At 47.8% G+C, this 18,299-nt stretch overlaps 1 protein-coding gene across 7 annotated transcripts in view; it reads left to right on the forward strand.

Moving 5' to 3' along the window:
- zgc:171482 (zinc finger protein) overlaps nt 1–18,299 on the forward strand; it is a 92,201-nt gene that overhangs the window by 63,035 nt on the left and 10,867 nt on the right. For all 7 annotated transcript variants that reach the window (XM_042336817.1, XM_042336815.1, XM_042336820.1 and 4 more), the window contains exon 6: nt 12,747–12,843. In XM_042336817.1, the coding sequence (XP_042192751.1) occupies nt 12,747–12,843 (97 nt within the window). The remainder of the gene's footprint in view (nt 1–12,746; nt 12,844–18,299) is intronic.

Here is an 18,299-nt window from a genome sequence, read left to right on the forward strand (position 1 = left end):
CATTGCTTGTATTCCTTGTTTTGATTATTTTCCGTCCACTCCTGGTCTCTCCTCTCTGCTCCTTCCAGCACCTTGGGGATGTCCTGCCGACATGAAAGGCACTAAACAAATGTCATTTGTTGTTGTTGTTGGTGGTCTGGCCCCCGGTCTGCTCCTGCCTGGATTGGTGTGTGTCTCAATAACGCAGAACATTTCACTCCTGTCTGGTGCTATTTGTGTGTGTGTATAATATACAAAAATAATTTTGTTGTTGTTTCAGTTTGATGATAATAAGAAAAGTAATTGAGTGCGTACGTGTTGCTGATTAAAGTTTGCAAATATATACTTCCGGGCGCACTTTCCTTTCCATTCCATTCAATCTGCTCTATCCATTTTATAATTTAAAACCCTGATTGATGACCTACAGGCATGTGATCTCTCTCTCTTACTCTCTCGCTCTCTCTCTCTCTCTCGCTCACTCACTCTCCACACACCAAATCCCATAACTCATTAGATGGAAGTCAAGCTACATTTCCTCTTTCCTCCGCACCCCCCCACCCCCCAAAATATATTCCGCAGTGGGAAATTGATAATTGATCCTGTAATAACAAAGCTATCGAGAATAACAAGCCACTCGTCTCAGGCAAACCATCAATGTGCACAACTATCATCCACTCTCAATCAACATCCCCAGCCCTGACACCGCACACTCCCTGGAGTTTCATGTTTAGGGGGGAAATCTCCAACACATCAGGGAAAAATATCCCCATTTGTTTTCAACTCCTGCCCACAAAATATACCGTCAGTTCACTTACAGTATAATCTGTGAAGCGCTTTGAAACGTCTTGAATTCGTGATAAGGCGCTGTAACAAAAGCAAGGATTATTATTATAATTTCCTCACCTGTACTTTTAGGGATCTTTAAAGTCAGTCTCTATTATGATTTTCACCATATATATCTGGTATAACAAAAATAATGTTCTCCGAGCCATTAAAATTGGTGATTTAATTTATAATAATGCTTGCTTTTTGTGGGCGAACACGGCAGCCAATTTGTACACAGCATTGCACCAGTAATGTGAATGACTCACTTTATCTTGGGAATTGTCAGCCAGGACACCAGAAGAAACTCTCTTCTCTTTTCAAATAGCGCTACAGGAGCTTTAACGTTCACCTGAACAGCTGTAAGTGGACCTCGGTTTAACGTCTCATCCAAAGGACGGTAGTCCGGCAATGCATTGGAGTGTCAGCCTTGGCTGTTTGTGGTACTTGACTATGTGCAGAATTGGCTGCTGTGTTCGCCTGTGAGTACACAGTCACAATACTTTCCAGGAAGTGCGTGAAGTTCTTTGAGTCGTTTCCATGTGATAATTCCCTCTCTGAAATGCCAAGATTATTATTATACATAGAGCGAGGCATGATTACTAAATGACAGAAATTGTTCAACTGTTCTTTTTTTCCAAAAGCTCCTTGATAAAAGACTATTTTGGCGGACGCGATTCATGTTGACAGCAGTCTGTCCTGGAGAACGTTCGTGTGTGACCATCTGCCAATCCAATTGGGTTTCCGTGCCGCCCACAGCACAGAAACAGCTTTGGTCAAAGTGTTAAATGACATTCTGTCCATCTGCAACTAGGGCTCCCTCTGCCTCCTCGTCCTCCTTGACCTCTTTGTTGCCTTTGATACCGTTGACCACTCTATCCTCCTCCACCGCCTCTCCTCTCACCTCAACCCTCCTGGTCCTGTCCATGAATGGTTCAGATCGAACCTCTCCACTTTGCCTCCACAAATGGTTCTCCTCTAGCTACCGTCACCCTCCTTTCCCCGACTCCCTGATCCCGACCCCCAGCTCAGATCCGAAACGCTGATTGTCCAGCGCCTTGGGACGTCCTTCCAAGGTGAAAGGCGCTTTGCACATGTAATTTTGTTGTTGTTATTGTTGCCAAGCCCGCACTGACATGGGCATGTGTGGCTCCCACTCTCACATTCCGCCTCTGTGACTCTCTCTTCCAGCAGTTCATTTCTTTATTCTCAATCCGCTCAACTCACTCGCGTTCTCCCCTCAGAGCCTCAGATCAGGATCTTGTGGGTTCGAGCCCCTACATCACAGTCCAGGCTGACGCTCGAGTTCCAGCCTGTTCCCTGTTCAGGTGGACGTTAAAGATCTCACAGAGCTTTTGGAAAATAGAAAGGAGTTTCTCCCGGTGTCCTAGCTGACAATCCCCAGATTAAATTGGTCATTCACTCCATTTTGCTGTGTGAAGTTTTAATGTTGTAATAAAAATAATCCTTGCATTTGATATAGCAAAACGTGACGTCTCAAAGCGCTTCACAGAATATACTGTAAAGTGAATTGACTGTATATTTTGTGGACGAAACACTTTAGTGCAGGGGGGGCTTAATATTACCTTGTGGTCACAGAGGCCCAAATTGCTGCTTTGCCAAAGGAAAGCACTGCCACATCTAGAGCTCCTGTAAGTGCCAGAGAGTTGCCGAGGTGTGGAAAGAGTTTGAGCTGTTCAAGCAGAGTTGATCGGGAATTAGACAAGCGCATACAGAGGCCGGTGAGTAGAGGAGAGAGAGCCCATCATTAGGATGGATGAGTTCTTGGAGAAGCAAATACCAACACGATAAACTGGGCCAAATGGCCTCTGACTGCGTTGTGTCTTACTATAGTTCTGTCGTCATGTCTTTAAAGTCCATCTGAACAGGCACAGACACCACCTCAGAGATAAGGTCTCAAGCGAAAGAGAATGCAGCGTTGCCTGAGTACTGAGTGTAATTGTTTGTAGATACTCTTTAAACATGGTGAAGGCTTTCTGTTCTAAAGGGAAGAGATAGAGGTACCTGAGGCGTGATATAGATGTATGGAGAGAGAGCTGAAAGGTGGGATTAATAATGGAACCAAGTAAAGTACACAAGTGTCCTCATGCTAAGAGCATACCAATTTGTGTTCACTGCAGTCGAGCCACAGCCTGGACTGTGAGCTCAAAGTCCCAGCAAAGGTGGGGCTCGAACCCAAAATCTTCTGACCCAGCGGCAAGAGAGCGAGTGGCTGAGCCAGCAATGATTTGCCCCGGAGATATCACTGATCTCAGTCCCTGTTCCTGTCTTGGTTTCATCTGTTGATAATAATAATAATAACAATAATAATCCTTGCATTTGATACAGTGCCTTATCACGTCTTCGAGACGTCTCAAAGCTCTTCACAGAATAGACTAAAGTGAATTGACTGTATATTTGTGGGCGAAACACCCATTTATTCTCACTGGGCTGGGATGATCAATTGGGAAGGTGCTCCTCACCCAAGGGGTGGAGATAATCATTAATATGTAGCTGAACAGACAATGAGGGCCACAGACCTTCTCCCTGACCATCACTTCAGACATTACAGAGGCATGATCTGTTGGTTGCTATGGGAACGTGCCATCCGAAGAAACAGTGAGTACACTTGGCTGATGGAGCGTAGGGCACCATTGTCTCTTTGCCCTAACAGTCTGTAATCGTAGACTCGACGCCAGTGGGGCACAGAGCAGGGCTGTGGGTTACAGACCCTGGTCAGGCACTCTGAGCTCATGGTGTAGGCTGATGCTCTAGTGCAGGGCTGTTGGGGGGAACGCCCCGTTGTCGGAGATAAGTAGATGCCCCCAAAGCAACAACAACTTCCATTTATATGGATGGTGCCCTTCACTCAGGATAGCGTCTCGGAGCGCGTAACAGTGCCGGAGTATGACACCGAGCCAGCGGGAGGGAAGAGGTGACCGTAAGCGTGATTGAAGAGGAAAGTCTTAAGCCACGATCTAAAAATGGGGAAGGAAGGGGTAAGGCGGAGGGGTTGAGGGAGGGAGTTTCGGGGTGAAGTGGCTGAGGGACAAACAGGGAGACTGTGTGGATCGAAAAGGAAAGATTTGAAAACAGGGAGAGAGACGGGAAGATCTGGGGAGGGAATATTTCAGAGAGCGGGATTGTGGTGGCCCGAAATTGTTGCTTTGGCACAAAACAAAATGCTCCATTTCCCCCTCTGCGGCCCCAGAACAGTTCCAGTGACAGATGCCCCTTTAAGAGAGAGCCCAAGGGAGCCCTGCAGAGCAGCGCAGTGGGGTGTTGGTGAGGCTCCAGAGCTAAAGCCAACAAGGCATCGCTTGAAATGTCACATGCAAATGAGAGCGGCGAGAGGGCCTGGCATTTGGAAAGTTGAGCGTTCAGGCCCTCAGCCTGTCACTCACTCAGCGCCTGTGTGCTCAGCTCACAGAGCAGATTGAACACTTTCCCTTCCGTAGAGCCACAGAAACAACAGCAACAACCTGCACTAACACAGCGCCCCTCACGGGGGTAGTGTCTCAGAGTGTTTGACGGTGACCGTATGCAAAGTTGAAGAGGAAAGTCTTCAGGTGTGATCTGAAGACAAGCAAAGAAGGGGCATGTTGGAGGGATCGAGGCAGAGAGCATCCCGAGTTTAGGGCATAGTGGATGTCAATGATGGAGCAGAGGGTAGGCGAGGGACTCGTAGGGGGCTGGGACCCCCTGAGCGAGGGGACTGGCTGAGGAGTGGGATGTAAGCAGCTCAGAGAGGGAGGGAAGCTTCAGCATGGGGAGAGATGCCCTCCTCTCCCCCACCCATAGACTGCCCCATCATCGATTCCCCCTCTGTGTAAAGAAACATTTCCTGGTGCCTGTCCTAAACTTCCCTTCGCTCCCCTCCTGGCCCCGCTTCCTTGTTGGAGCTGAAAGCATCCCTGTGGGTTTATTGTCTCGATTCCATTCAGCAAGTGTAGATTCCTGAAATCTCTGAGGCATCAGTTTTGGAGAGCAAAGAGCCTCAGTTTATCTCATCGTTCCTCACAGCTCGTCTCTTCAACACTGGGGATCAGCCTCGTTGGCTTGTCTCTGTCTCTGGAGTCCAGTCCTCACTGAGAGGCTCTGAGCAGAGCTGTACGCGTCTGAGCGAACAACTGCAGCCCCCCCCCCCACCCCCCACCACCAACAACCCTCCCCCCCCACCACCACCACCACTCCTGCCAGCGAGAGATGCAATGCACTAACCCCTCAGAGGAACGTTAAGGAACGTAGCCATAACTTTGCCAAGCAAACAGTGCCTTGTGTAAAGGCGCTCGGTGCTGTGCAAAGCTATTCCCCGCGGGCAGCTCGCTCTTAAAAGTCCACTTGACGGACTCGCGAGCCTTGCCCGCTTGGCGTCGGTTGCCATGCCAACGCTGCTCTCCTTTGATCTCTCAACTGACGTTTCCTTCAGAAACGCCACCTGGGAGCCAACCTCGTCAAGTCAATAACTTGAACGTTCTGGGTTTCAAACTCTTTTTTCTTTCCTCTCGCGAAACTCCCAGACTATCTTTTATTTAAAGTGTTAGAAATTCCTTTTCATAGCACCAAAGCGATCGTTTCCTCCTTGCGGAATGTTCCGGCAGCAAGCCCAAAGCAACTGATGGAAGTTCAACTGCGGCAGCAATGTGTGGGGAAGGAAAACAAAGCCTTCGTGCGAACGTTGCTGACACCAACTTATAAATCGTGTCAAATGCTTGCCTTATCCCGTCTTCAGACATGTCGAAGCGCTTCGCAGGATATACTGTAGTTATTTGTAGGTGAAACGCGGCAGCCAATTGCGCACAGCAACGTCCCCACAAACAGTCGTGGATTGAGTGTGGTGGGTGGAGGTTATTACCCCCGGTTGTTATTTGATCCGCCCATCAACCTTCAACCAGGTTCCTACTTACTGCTAGGTAAACAGAGTAAGGAAACTTGCCCAACTTTTTGCCCTGCCGGGAATCCAACCCAGGTCCTCTCGCTTGTGAGGCGAGCACTCTAACCAATATGCTATGGGACTCGACAAGCGTTCCCTTCTCTTTGCTGATCAACCAGGCGGGAACAATAACAGAGGCCTGACAGACAGCCACCAATGGATCAGACAGAATAAAATATACAAAAGCACGCAGCTGTTTGCTCATCCATGCATGGGGGTTACATGCAAAATACAGGGTTTCCTTGTACAGTAATTAGGCGGAGGCGGAGAATTGAGGAGATGTGAAATAATAATTTAAAAATAATTAATAATAATTGCTGCACTTGATACAGTGCCTGATCACGTCTTCGTGACGTCTCAAAGCGCTTCATAGAACATACTGCAAAGTGAATTGACTGTATATTTTGTGGGTGAAACACAGCAGCCAATAGCGCACAGCAGCCAATTGCGCACAGCAGCGTCCCAAACAGTCGTGGAATGAGTGACCAAATTATTATTAAATAGGGGTAAGGGTGGGGGATGGGAGTGAACTATCAGTGTAAACTCAGATCAAAGGTATGGAGAGGCACATACACCACAGCTCTGAGGAGGTTTGTCTCTTCAGCAATGTCATTAAGTGCCTGATGTAGGGACAGCGTACTGGCATCCGAGTGTTGTGAAGCTTTACCTGCTGTGTGGGTGGCTGGTATTAAGAGAGAGCCTTTGATATGCTTCAGACGAGATGAAAGGACGCGTTGCTGTCTCAGGTGATCATTCACAGATGTGAGTGACGCTCTCTCCTCCCGGGAGCACTGGAGCAGGGAATGGGATTAGAGTAGAGAGCTCCAGTGGGGGAGCGAGTCCCACCCAGCACAGACACGATGGGGAAAGAGAGAGCAGGGAATGGGGTTAGAGTAGAGAGCTCCAGCGGGGGAGCGAGCCCCAGCACAGACACGATGGGCTGAATGTGCTCCCCTCCAGCGATGAAATGAAACTGATTGAAAACCTTTTTTTTAATACATTATTGATTGAAAAGAATATATTTAAACATGACTTACCCTTCCAAGGCAGCCTTTCCTCTCTTTCAATGAATAGAGTAATTTTTAAAAGAATTTTATCTGTAAACTATTCTGTAGACATTCACAGACGCAAGGAGAAGGTCATGCTCTCAGTGAGTGCTCAACCTGCGGATAAAATTCTCTTTCATTCTCACTCATCCCCACTGGACCTTCGAGAAAGATCTATAATATTAGCCTTTACATTCGAAATACAATGCAACATTAGATTTGTATAGCGCCTTTCAACCTCTCATAACTTTATGCAGTGGCTGTTTTTGTAGGCAAACAGGGCAGGCATTTTGCCCATGAAAGGGCTAACACCAGCATAGACACGATGGGGAGAGAGAGAGCAGGGAATGGGGTTAGAGAGCTCCAGTGAGGGAGTGAGTCCCAGCACAGACACCATAGGGAGAGAGAGAGAGCAGGGAATGGGGTTAGAGTAGAGAGCTCCAGTGAGGAGCGAGCCCCAGCACAGACACCATGGGGAGAGAGAGCAGGGAATAGGGTTAGAGTAGAGAGCTCCAGTGGGAGAGCGAGCCACAGCACAGACACCATGGGGAGAGAGCAGGGAATGGGGTTAGAATAGAGAGCTCCAGTGGGGGAGCGAGCCCCAGCACACATACAATGGAGAGAGAGCAGGGAATGGGGTTAGAGTAGAGAGCTCCAGTGAGGAGCGAGCCCCAGCACAGACACCATGGGGAGAGAGAGCAGGGAATAGGGTTAGAGTAGAGAGCTCCAGTGGGAGAGCGAGCCACAGCACAGACACCATGGGGAGAGAGCAGGGAATGGGGTTAGAATAGAGAGCTCCAGTGGGGGAGCGAGCCCCAGCACAGATACAATGGAGAGAGAGCAGGGAATGGGGTTGGAGTAGAGACATTGGCATATCAACAACAACAACTTGTATTTGGATAGCGTCCTTCATGCTGGACAGGTGATAAATTTCACCCCCACGTTACAGGAAGCGTTTTCTCTATGTCATTTATGAATAATGCAAACATCAGTCCCAGGAGAGAATGTGGAGATCATCGATTGTTGCTCTCCTGCTTCCTAGAGCTGATCCAGCCTCTGATCTCACTGTTTGTCCACTCAGTTACATGACCTTCCAGAACCAAAGGCTTTCACAGCTCACAGGAGATCATTCAGCCGTTCTGGCTCTCAGAGGGAAAACTCTCATTCCTACCTCTCTTAACTACCCACCCACACACCATCATGATGGAGTCTTGTAGCTCAGCGGTTAGCGCACTCGCCTTGCAAGCAAGAGGACCTGGGTTTGATTCCCGGGCGGTACGCACCCCTCTGTTTACCAAGCAGTAAGTAGAACCCTGTTCTTAGTCAACTGGCGGACTGCTTTTATGGGGTAATCATTAAAAAATATTAAAAGAGCAATAGACTGCTGCTCTCAAATAAATAAATAATAAAGTGCTCACTCAATCCATGACTCTTTGTGGGACACTGCTGTGTGCAATTGGCTGCCACAAAAATATACAGTTAATTCAATTTACAATGTATTCGGTGAAGTGCTTTGTGGATAATAATCCTTGCATTTGATATAGCGCCTTATCACTTCGTCGAGATGTCTCAAAGCGCTTCACGGTACATGAGGTACATCAGTCACATAACGTGGAGTGACCATGTATTTTGTGGGTGAAAGTATCAAATGTGAGGGTTATTATTGTCATTAGAAGCTGAGGCTGGGGGCTGCCCCCAGTCTCAACAACAACTTGTATTTACATACAAGTGAGGTAGCATCCCAGAGCGCTTGACAGTGGTGGAGTCTGACACCTTGACCTCTTTGGGCAGTGTGAGATGTACCAGGTTACCTTCCCTGTGCTGTGCTATTTGTAACCGTGTCTCCCAATATTGAATTCAAGTCTCTCATCTCGCCAGCACCAGCTATAAAGTGATCTCTCTCATACGCAATTGGCATCGCTGGTCACTTTCCAACAACAGATAGCGTTTCAATGGGTGGGGGGGGGAAGTTATTTTTAGTGGCGGTCATACAACTCAATATGTGCATCAGGGAAAGGAATCTGGAAGGAAATGTTGTCCATTGTTGGACTTTTCTAATTACCTGTTCAGAGTTTGGAACTGGAGCCTGTCATGTCCCCTTCACACAGGTGTTCAAAATTGTGAGGGTTTTGATAGAGTAGATAAGGGAGAAACCGTTTCCACTGGCCGGTAGGTTGGTAACCAGAGGGCATAGATTTAAGATAATTGGCAAAAGAACCTGAGGGGAGACAAGGAGAATTTTTTTTGCCCAGGTCTGCCTGAACGTGTGGCGGAAGCAGATTCAGTAATAGCTTTCAAAAGGGATTTGGGTAGCTACTTAAAAAGGAAAGATTTGCAGAGGTATGGGGTAAGAGTGGGACTAGACTAGTTTAAGCGCAACGAAACATCAATCTGGCGTGAAAGTCCACCTGAACAGGGCATAGACAGGACCTCGGTTTACCATCTAAGGAGAGCACCTCTGACATTACAGCCAACCCTCCAATACGTTGGAGCGTCAGTCTGGACTGTGAGCTCAAAGTCTCCGACAACAGACTTGACCCCACAACTTTTTGACCCAGAGACGTGAGTGCAACAAGACTGAGCCAGACTGACACATTAGTCTGTGAGATAGCTGTGGAATGGAGCATGGAGGTATACTGTGGCTCAAGCTAAAGTAAATTAAGACGACACAGCTCTCTTATCTCCTGGTTAATTAGTCTCTGTCAATAGCTTTTGAAATGTGATTAAAAAACAAGGCGGCCATTCTTTCGAAACCATGGAGTTGGGGTCGGGGGAAATTCCTTTGGAGTACTATGTAAATACAATGGTTTGAATTGTGGCAGTGTATCTCACTGTCTGAAGCTTCCCATAAACTGGGTGTAAAGTTTTATTGATGCTGTAATTAGGGAAGATTTCACAACAGCATTGCACTTAGAGAGTTATGAAACTCATTATCTGGGTGCAGATGAGTACCGCGATTCCTCACGTTTCCTACCACACTGTTACCAGCATTAATCCTACATCGATCTATTCCCTTCTCCCTCACTGCTCGATTCCCCTCTTCTGCACCACTCTATTCCTCTCTACTACATCCCTCTATTCCCCTCTTCCATGTCCCTCTATTGCCCTCTCCTACACCCGTCCATTCCCTTCTCCTACACCCCTCTATTCCCCTCTCCTACAACCCGCTATTTCCCTCTCCCTCATGTCTCATCAAGTTTCCTCTTAATTATGTTGATGCTTTCTGCTTCAAACGTAGCTTGTTGCCGTGATTCCTGAACTCTCTATTAGGTCTGTTACTGGTCAGCTTATATTTATTCTCTCCCAATTTGGGCTTCCCAACAATTGGAAACAGCGATTGACATCCTTTCATAATGTAACCTCTCGATCAGGTCCACTTTCAATATCTTGCTCCGAGAGAGAAAAGCTCCGGCTTGCCCAATCTTTCTGTGCGGACAGCTGTGCACCACAAGTCTCGCTCTTGTACAGTCAGAGAGGTAGGCTGCTGTCCGCCAATATCTGACTCTCTCTCACAGCGTCTCACAGCGCAGCCTTCCAGCCTTTGTGCTCAGGCATTTAATCAAAAGTTGGATGCGTAATTGGACATTATGGAAAGCAGCCAGTAATCCAGGCTGGCCAGCCTGTCACCAGTCTCTAACAAAGATAGATGCCGCGTTGATGGCCTGCCACAATCTGTCGCTTGGCATAGTTACTAAATCAACCTGTGAGTCTTATTGTTGTGGAGAGAGTGCAATTAAAACAGCAGCGATCCCTCCCAAGTCTCTAATACTATAATACTCCTCAGACCACCTGTCAAATAGCATCAGGTCCACGCGCATTGTCCTCTGTGCTCTCACCCCAACCTGCTCCCACGCTGACCCGTCATCACCCTTCCCTACAGCCCCAAATCAGTAATAATTCTTGCATTTGATATATAATGTCTTGTTACATCTTCAAAATGTCTCAAAGCACTTCACAGAATATACTGTAAAGTGAATTGACTGTATATGTTTGTGTCCCACAAACAGTTGTGGATTGAGTCTCCAAATTATTCATTTGTTTATTTTTTGAAGGCATCATTACCCCCAGAAAACTGATCCCCCAAACCACCGGGTCCCTATTTACTGCTCGGTAAACATAGGCGTGTGGAGTAAGGAAATCTTGCCCAATGTTTCACCCTGCCCGGGAATCGAACCCAGGACCTTTCGCTTGCGAGGCGAGTGCTCTAATCACTATGCTCCAGGACTTTACAATAATACTAAGCACACTCGCATTTGAATAATTTCTCCCAATTCTGAGCCTTTCCAGACACAAACTACCCCACAGGCCGAGACCGATGACCTAGCCAACAATCCCCCAGATAAAATCGCTCATTCACCCGGTAGCTGTTTGTATGGGAAGTTGCAGTGTGTAAATTGGCTGCCACATTCGCCTACAAAACACAGTCGCTCCATTTTCCAGTAAAATCCTGTGAAGCGCTTTGAGACAATATATAGTTTGGGACAAGACACAGTCAAAGCCCTCAATTTCTCCTCACTCTCCTCCCTGTCATCGCTGCGAAGAGTTGTGAGATATTTGACCTATGTGAATGGCGTTGTATCATCTGTTTTGCCGGTGAGTAACCTATCTGGCTGCTCCCAGACTTTCCTCCCTGTTACACCAGGTAATCTGTTCAGGTATCCGTATACCTCATTAACACATCAAGCATCTCTTATCTGGAAATTTTAAGAGTCAAGCAAAGTACAGCTGGGTTGTGTTACCGAAACCCATCTCAGTGTCTAAACGCCTCGGGTAAAATTACCCACTTTGTGTTCCGCAAAGCCCTCGAGATCTCAGTTTCCATCAATATTCAAATGACAACAGGTCGCCTGAAATATTAAACTTGCATAGGAAAATTCTTAAAGATTTGCAGCACACAGACAGCTAACCCCATTCTCCTGCTCGCTAACCCTCCCCCAAAACCCTCTGTCCAATGGCTGAGAATTGCACATTGGTAAGCAGCGGGAATAATTTTTCAGTGTTTGGGATTGGATGGGACGTGTGCATGGTCGACTATTCAGGGGATGGGGTGGGGGGAAACTGTCATTGGGGTAGATTAAAATACACAGTCACGACACTTCACAGAGAAAAATTATTTGAGTTGTGTTGTGTCTGTGTGGATGTGGAGTTCCATAGCATATTGGTTAGAGCTCACCTCACAAGCGAGAGGACCTGGGTTCGATTCCCGGACGGGGCGAAACATTAGACAGGTTTCCTTACTCCTCACGCCTCTGTTCCCAGCAGTAAGTAGGAACTCGGTCATTAGTCGGTTGGTAGATTGCTTTCCGGGGGTAATAATCCCTCAAAAAAAAATTGGGTCATTCAACCTACAACTGTTTGTGGGACTTTGCTGCACACTGCAGCGTTTCGCCCACAAAATATGCAGTCAATTCACTTTACAATATATCCTGTGAAGTGCTGTGAGTGGTCTCAACGATGTGATAAGGCGCTGTATGAAACACAAGGATTATTATTATAATGGATGGGAAGTATGAATGGTGTACTATTCAGGGGATGGTGAGGTGGGCGGTGATCTATGTTGGGGTAGAAAAAATATAGAGTCGTTCCAGAGTCCTCCCCAACATCTGTCCCCCTGCTTGCCCGCCCACGGCCCCTCTGTATAAAATAATAATAAACCTTGCATTTGATGTTGCACCTTATCATGTCATTGAGATGTCTCAAAGCGCTTCACAGGATAAAGTGGATTTACTGCATATTTTGTTGGCGAAATGCGACAGCCAATTGCACACAGCAGTATCCCCGCAAACAGTCGTGGAATCAATTCTACTTCAGTTCAACAATGAATTTAACAATCGTGGCTAATCAAACAGTGACAACATCTCAACAACAGCTGCTCGCAGGTCACACAAAGGAGAGCCTGATGGAGTTTAAATGGTGGAGCGACTCCAATATGTGAGCTCAAACCCTCTGCTATCTTTTACCAACAGCCTTGAAAAGCAGCTACACTTGCAACATCTGTAACGTGATCCTGAACTCAGTGGAACAGTATCACGCCCACCTACAGGGCTCCAAGCATCAGAGCAAGTAAGCAGCGCCTTTGTTATCGTCGGACAGACACTGGGGGTGGAGGGTGGGGGAAGGGGATGTCAGAACAACAATAGCGCACCCTTCACGTTTGACCACTGATCGTAACAAGCCTGACTCAGCTCAGCGGAGTGGGCGAGTGCGGTAGGAGATCAGCGAGATAGGGAGTTGCTGAGGCGTGAAAGGATTTATGAAACCTGAGGCAAGTTTCATTACTCCACACACACTGTTTACCTAATAATAATAATCCATTGAACTCAATGTTTGCGGGACGCTGCTGTGTGCAATTGGCTGCCGCGTTTCACCCACAAAATACTCATTTTACAGTGTATCCTGTGAAGGGCTTTGAGACGTCTCAACGACATGCTAAGGCGCTCTGTCAATTGCAAGGATTATTATTATTATTATTTGGAGGCATGGGTGGGAACCTTAAAATCGATCTGCTAGAAGACGTGAAGAGGGTGGAGCCCACCGAAGGCAGGGGTGATGGCGAGCGAAGCTTAGTTGGATATGGGCGGCGGAGTTTGCATTAGCTGGAGGCTAAGGAATTTCCCCCACCCTCTCCCCTCCCTCCTTCCAGGAGTGGAACCTTTACATGGTGCAGAGAATAGTGGGCACCAGGGAGTGAGTTCGTAACATCAATGTCAGAATGGGGAAGTCTAGCACGCCCCAGTGTGCAGTGTTCTGTCTGACTCTGTAGTAACGAGGGTGTGTAGGAGTGAAGCTGTAGACGCTGATTGTCATCACAAGCGCAGTGCTCTGAAACGCCACAAATCTCGCCCCTTGTTTACCACTGCAGGCCTGAGGCTCAGTGCTTAGAGCACTTGCCTCACAAGTAAGAGCACTTGGGTTTGATTCCCAGGCAGGGAGAAACGTTGGGCAAGTTGCCTCACTCTACACGCCTCTGTTTATCCAGCAGTAAGTAGCAACCCAGTTGTTACCCGATTGCCGGATGACTTTTCCGGTTGTAATAATCCCTTCAAAACAAAATAAATTTTACAAAATAATAATAATTTGGTCACTCAATCCACGACTGTTTGTGGGACACCACGGTGTTTGATTGGCTGCTGCATTTCGCCCACAAAATATACAGTCAATTCACTCTATGGTATATTCTGTGAAGCGCTTTGGGACGTCTCGAAGACGTGATAAGGCGCTGCATCAAATGCAAGGATTGCTGGGATTATTATGCTAACGAGGGTGTGTAGGAGTGAAGCTGGAGAAATTGATTGTTATCACAAGGACAAGACTCTGAGACCGCTTGTTTACACCTACTATATTCACACAGTTGCCTGCCTTCAATTTCCTAATGACGGAGAATTCCCTCAAATCTGTTTACGTGACTGTCAGCCACACAGCGCTGGTGTCCTTTCTGCAACTGATCGATCCGTAGCTTGTACATTGTCTTTCTTAGTCATTTAGAGGATATTCAGTCCCTGGGGCCTATATGTTCTCTAGCTACTTATTCAAAGCGGATAGTGGGATAGTGGGTGATGCAGTGTAACTACCGGCGTAAAGAAGGTTACCATTCTCAGCATTTGGCTGCTCTTACTTGGGCTGAGTTGCTTTAATGAGCATTAAACAGGACGAGCGACAACGATTTGCAAATTAACGCTTTTCTTTAAACTTAATTTATCTGTGGTTTAGAGAAACGCTGATCCCAGAGAGAGCGATCTGTAGGATCATCAGAACTGGAGTCAAATTCAATATTCCAATAAGTTACTAATGATGAGCACACGTAATGTAATGCAAGCCTGTGATCAGGTCAGCAACAGAAGAGATTAGAGACAAAGTAAAGCTCCCTCTACACTGAGAAAATCAACAACAACAACAACAGCTTGCAGTTACACAGCACCCCATCATGCCATCTAGCGAGCCAGTGCGCTTGACAGTGGTGGAGCACGTTCCCGAGCTGGGGGGAGTAAGGAGATGACCATAGGCACGGTCGAAAAGGAAGGTCTTCAGGCGCGATCTGAGGATGGGGAAGGGGCAAAGGCAGAGGGATAGAGGAAGAGTGTTCCAGAGTTTTGGGTCCCAAATCCCATCCCATTCACTGGTCGGTTGCACACTCCCAGGTCAGGGTAAGAGACACAGTAAAGCTTGCTCTACACTGTGCGTCCACACTCCCAGGTCAGGATTAGAGGCAGAGTAACGCTCCCTCTACACTGTGCATCTATACTCCCAGATAAGGATTAGAGGCAGAGTAACGCTCCCTCTACACTGTGCATCTACACTCCCAGATTAGGATTAGAGGCAGAGTAACGCTCCCTCTACACTGTGCATCTACACTCCCAGATTAGGATTAGAGGCAGAGTAAGGCTCCGTCTATATGTTTTATCACAGAGCACATCATAATTTAAATTTTTTTCTTTTCCGGAACTTTCTGCTGTAATGAGAATTTAAATTGACGTTATTTTATTGCTATATTTGCCCTTTTTTCATCTTTTTTTTTTAAAAAAAATCTGGTTTTGGAGAGACACAGCCGGAAAGAGATGAAAATGCATTTGTTTTCCCTATTCCGTGGTGACTCTGCCTTGCGCATTTTCATTGCTTTTAGAATAACCTTTAAAGAGGTCGGCGGAGAAATAGCTTTGGGTCCCGCCAGCCTGCATTAGGTGTAAATATAAGATCTCTCTCTGTGGTTCCCCGCAGGCTGGCTAATGAGCCACGTTCCCACCCTTAACTGCAATAACTCTCTATAATATCACACAAGATCTGACCTCTTCCTTCAAGATTACTCCCCTCCACACACCCCCCCACCCCGTGCGTTCCCACCACCTGTCACTGAGCTCAGCTGTTTTTTTTTACAACTTTCATGTCCAATTATTTTTTTGAATATCCCCTGTTGTCACCACCTCTCCCTCCTTCCACCTCCCCCATCACCCTCTCCGATCTGGTCTCCTCTCACTGTGCTGCACTTCCATAGGCCCTGGTTACCCCCCTCCCCCCGCCCTATTCTCCCCCCAGCTCTCCTACCTCCAACTAAATTCTGTGAAGCGCTTTGAGACGTCTCAACAATGCGAAAAGGCGCCTTATCAAATGCAAGGATTATTATTATCATATTACTCTCTCTCAAAAATAACAACAACAGTGTAATCAGCGCCTTTCATGTCGGGAAGACTTGCGACCCGCTGAGGGTATCACAAGATGACAACAACAACAACTTGCATTTACACAGCGCTCCCTCAAGGGGCAAGGCGGAGGGACTGACTGAGGGAGAGGGTTCCAGAGTTTCGGGGTTTGTAGCTGAAAGTGCAATTGCCCCAGCACCCCCCCCCCCCACCGCCCCGCCATTGGGAAAGGCTGTGTTGAGGCAATCTATGCCCACAGCTGCGGAGATTAAACCTCTGAAGCCAGGTGTGCCAATCTAATCATCTTTGTTCTCTCAAACTATTGATTTTCCGAGCTGACTTTTTCCACGGGTCAAAGGCACCTCACAGACTGCGATAGGATTGCATTCTCTGCCTTAACTCCATATCGACCTGTCCGCTCCCTCTGTTCAGCGGGCTCCGGTCTCCTCCACGCGCCCCCCGCCACGCCCGCCCCACCATCAGCGGTCAAGCCTTCAGCCTCTCTGCCCCCAGCCTTCGAAACGCTATCTCACGGTCCCTTTACCTCGCTCCTTCTCTTGCCTCCTTCAAGTGACGTCTCAAGACCTTCCTCTACGACTGCTTGACACAGGTATTTAGGGAGTTCCAGAGGGCAGGAGCAAGTGGTTGTGGTTGAAAGTTTGCCCATCACCAGTAGGAGGGAGGGGGGTGGGGGGGGGCACGAGCAGGCCTGAGTTGGCAGAGCAGATGGCCAAGTGGACCACAGATCACTGAGGATGGGTGTGGTGTTGTATGAAGGCCCTCATTCTCTCCCTCACTGAAACGTGACCCTGCTTGAAGGGCGCTATATATATGCATTGTCGTTGCCTCACCCACTGCTTTTCTCTCCTTCACCCTTTCTGTCTCCCTCACCCTTGTCCTCTCCCTCTGTGTCTTCTTCGTCCTCTCCATCTCCCTCTCTCTTGTACTCTCACTCACCCTATCCCTTGCCATCTCCCTCACCCTCTCCCTTGCCCTCTCCCTCGCCCTACCCCTTGCCCCCTTGCTTGCCCCCTTCCTTACCCCCTCCCTTGCCCCCCCTCTTGCCCCCTCTTACCCTCCCTTGCCCTCTCCTTGCCCTCTGCCTGGCTGCCGCCCTGTGATAACTGCTGGAGAGGTAACTGTGAGTCTGGGCAATGGCTGCTCTGGGACTAATTATAGCCTCAAGAGATTGTATCGATTCAGAAATCCTCACACATCAGTGAAGCGTTCGCCTCATCGCATCACTTTCAATTAAGAGCTGACTCTGATCACAGTGTCAGTGCCGAGAGAACAGCTCAGTGAGCATGAGCTCTCCACCTCCATGCTTAATCGGAATACCATCTGAAGGCTGTGGGTTCAAGCCCCACATTGGGGTCTGTGAGCTCACAGTCCAGGCTAAGCTCCAGCGCTGTGCTGGGGGGAGAGAGAGCCACATTGTCAGAGACACCATCCTTCGGGTGAGATTTTAAACCGAGCTCCCATCTCTTTACTTTTCCAACAGCATCATGGCATTGTTAACATCCATTACATCGTAATAATTTGGGGGTAATAATCCCTCCAAAATTAAATAGTTCATTCATAAATAAGCAAGTAAATAAAAAGGTAAAATACTGCAGGTGCTGGAAATCTGAAATAAACCCAGAAGTGGCTGGGAACGCTCAGCAGGTCAGGCAGCATCCATGGAGAGAGGAAAGGAAAGTGAGTTAACGTTTCAGGTCGATGACCTTTCGTCAGAATAAAATAAATAAATTTGGTGACTCAATCCTCTTTGACCGTGCCTTCAGCTCCCCTCTCGACTCTCTTCCCCCTCCTCGCTCCCTCCCTTCCCTCCCCTCACCCTGACCATTTCCCCCCTCCTCGCTCCCTCCCTTCCCTCCCCTCACCCTGACCATTTCCCCACCCCTCGCTCCCTCCCTTCCCTTCCCTCCCCTCACCCTGACCATTTCCCCCCTGCTCGGGTCATGACCCAACTGTGCAGCGCCTTGGGACGTCCTCCTGACGTGAAAGGCGCTTTATAAATGGAATCTTGTTGTTGTTGTTGCTGTACAGTGTATTCTGTGAAACTCTTTGAGATGTCTCAACGACATGATAAGATGCTACATCAAATGCAAGGATTTTGTTATTATTATAATTATTATTGTATCCCGTGCTAATCTGGGAGACACACTGTGGGCAATCATTTAAATGTGACCAGCGATGGGAACCTTGTCCTTGTTTGTGTAGTTCACGGGATGGATCCTGTGTCACAGCCTTCAGGAATGGGCTCAGTGATGGCGTGCGGTCAAGTGAGAGAGCGAGCGATCAAGTAATTTCAACAAACAGACTATATATAAATAGAGAGGTTTGATGGCTTTTTCCTGTTGCCCAGCTCTCTCCCCTAGGACT

This window comes from Callorhinchus milii, unplaced genomic scaffold (assembly GCF_018977255.1).
Source record: "Callorhinchus milii isolate IMCB2004 unplaced genomic scaffold, IMCB_Cmil_1.0 Scaffold7, whole genome shotgun sequence".
NCBI lineage: Eukaryota > Metazoa > Chordata > Chondrichthyes > Chimaeriformes > Callorhinchidae > Callorhinchus > Callorhinchus milii.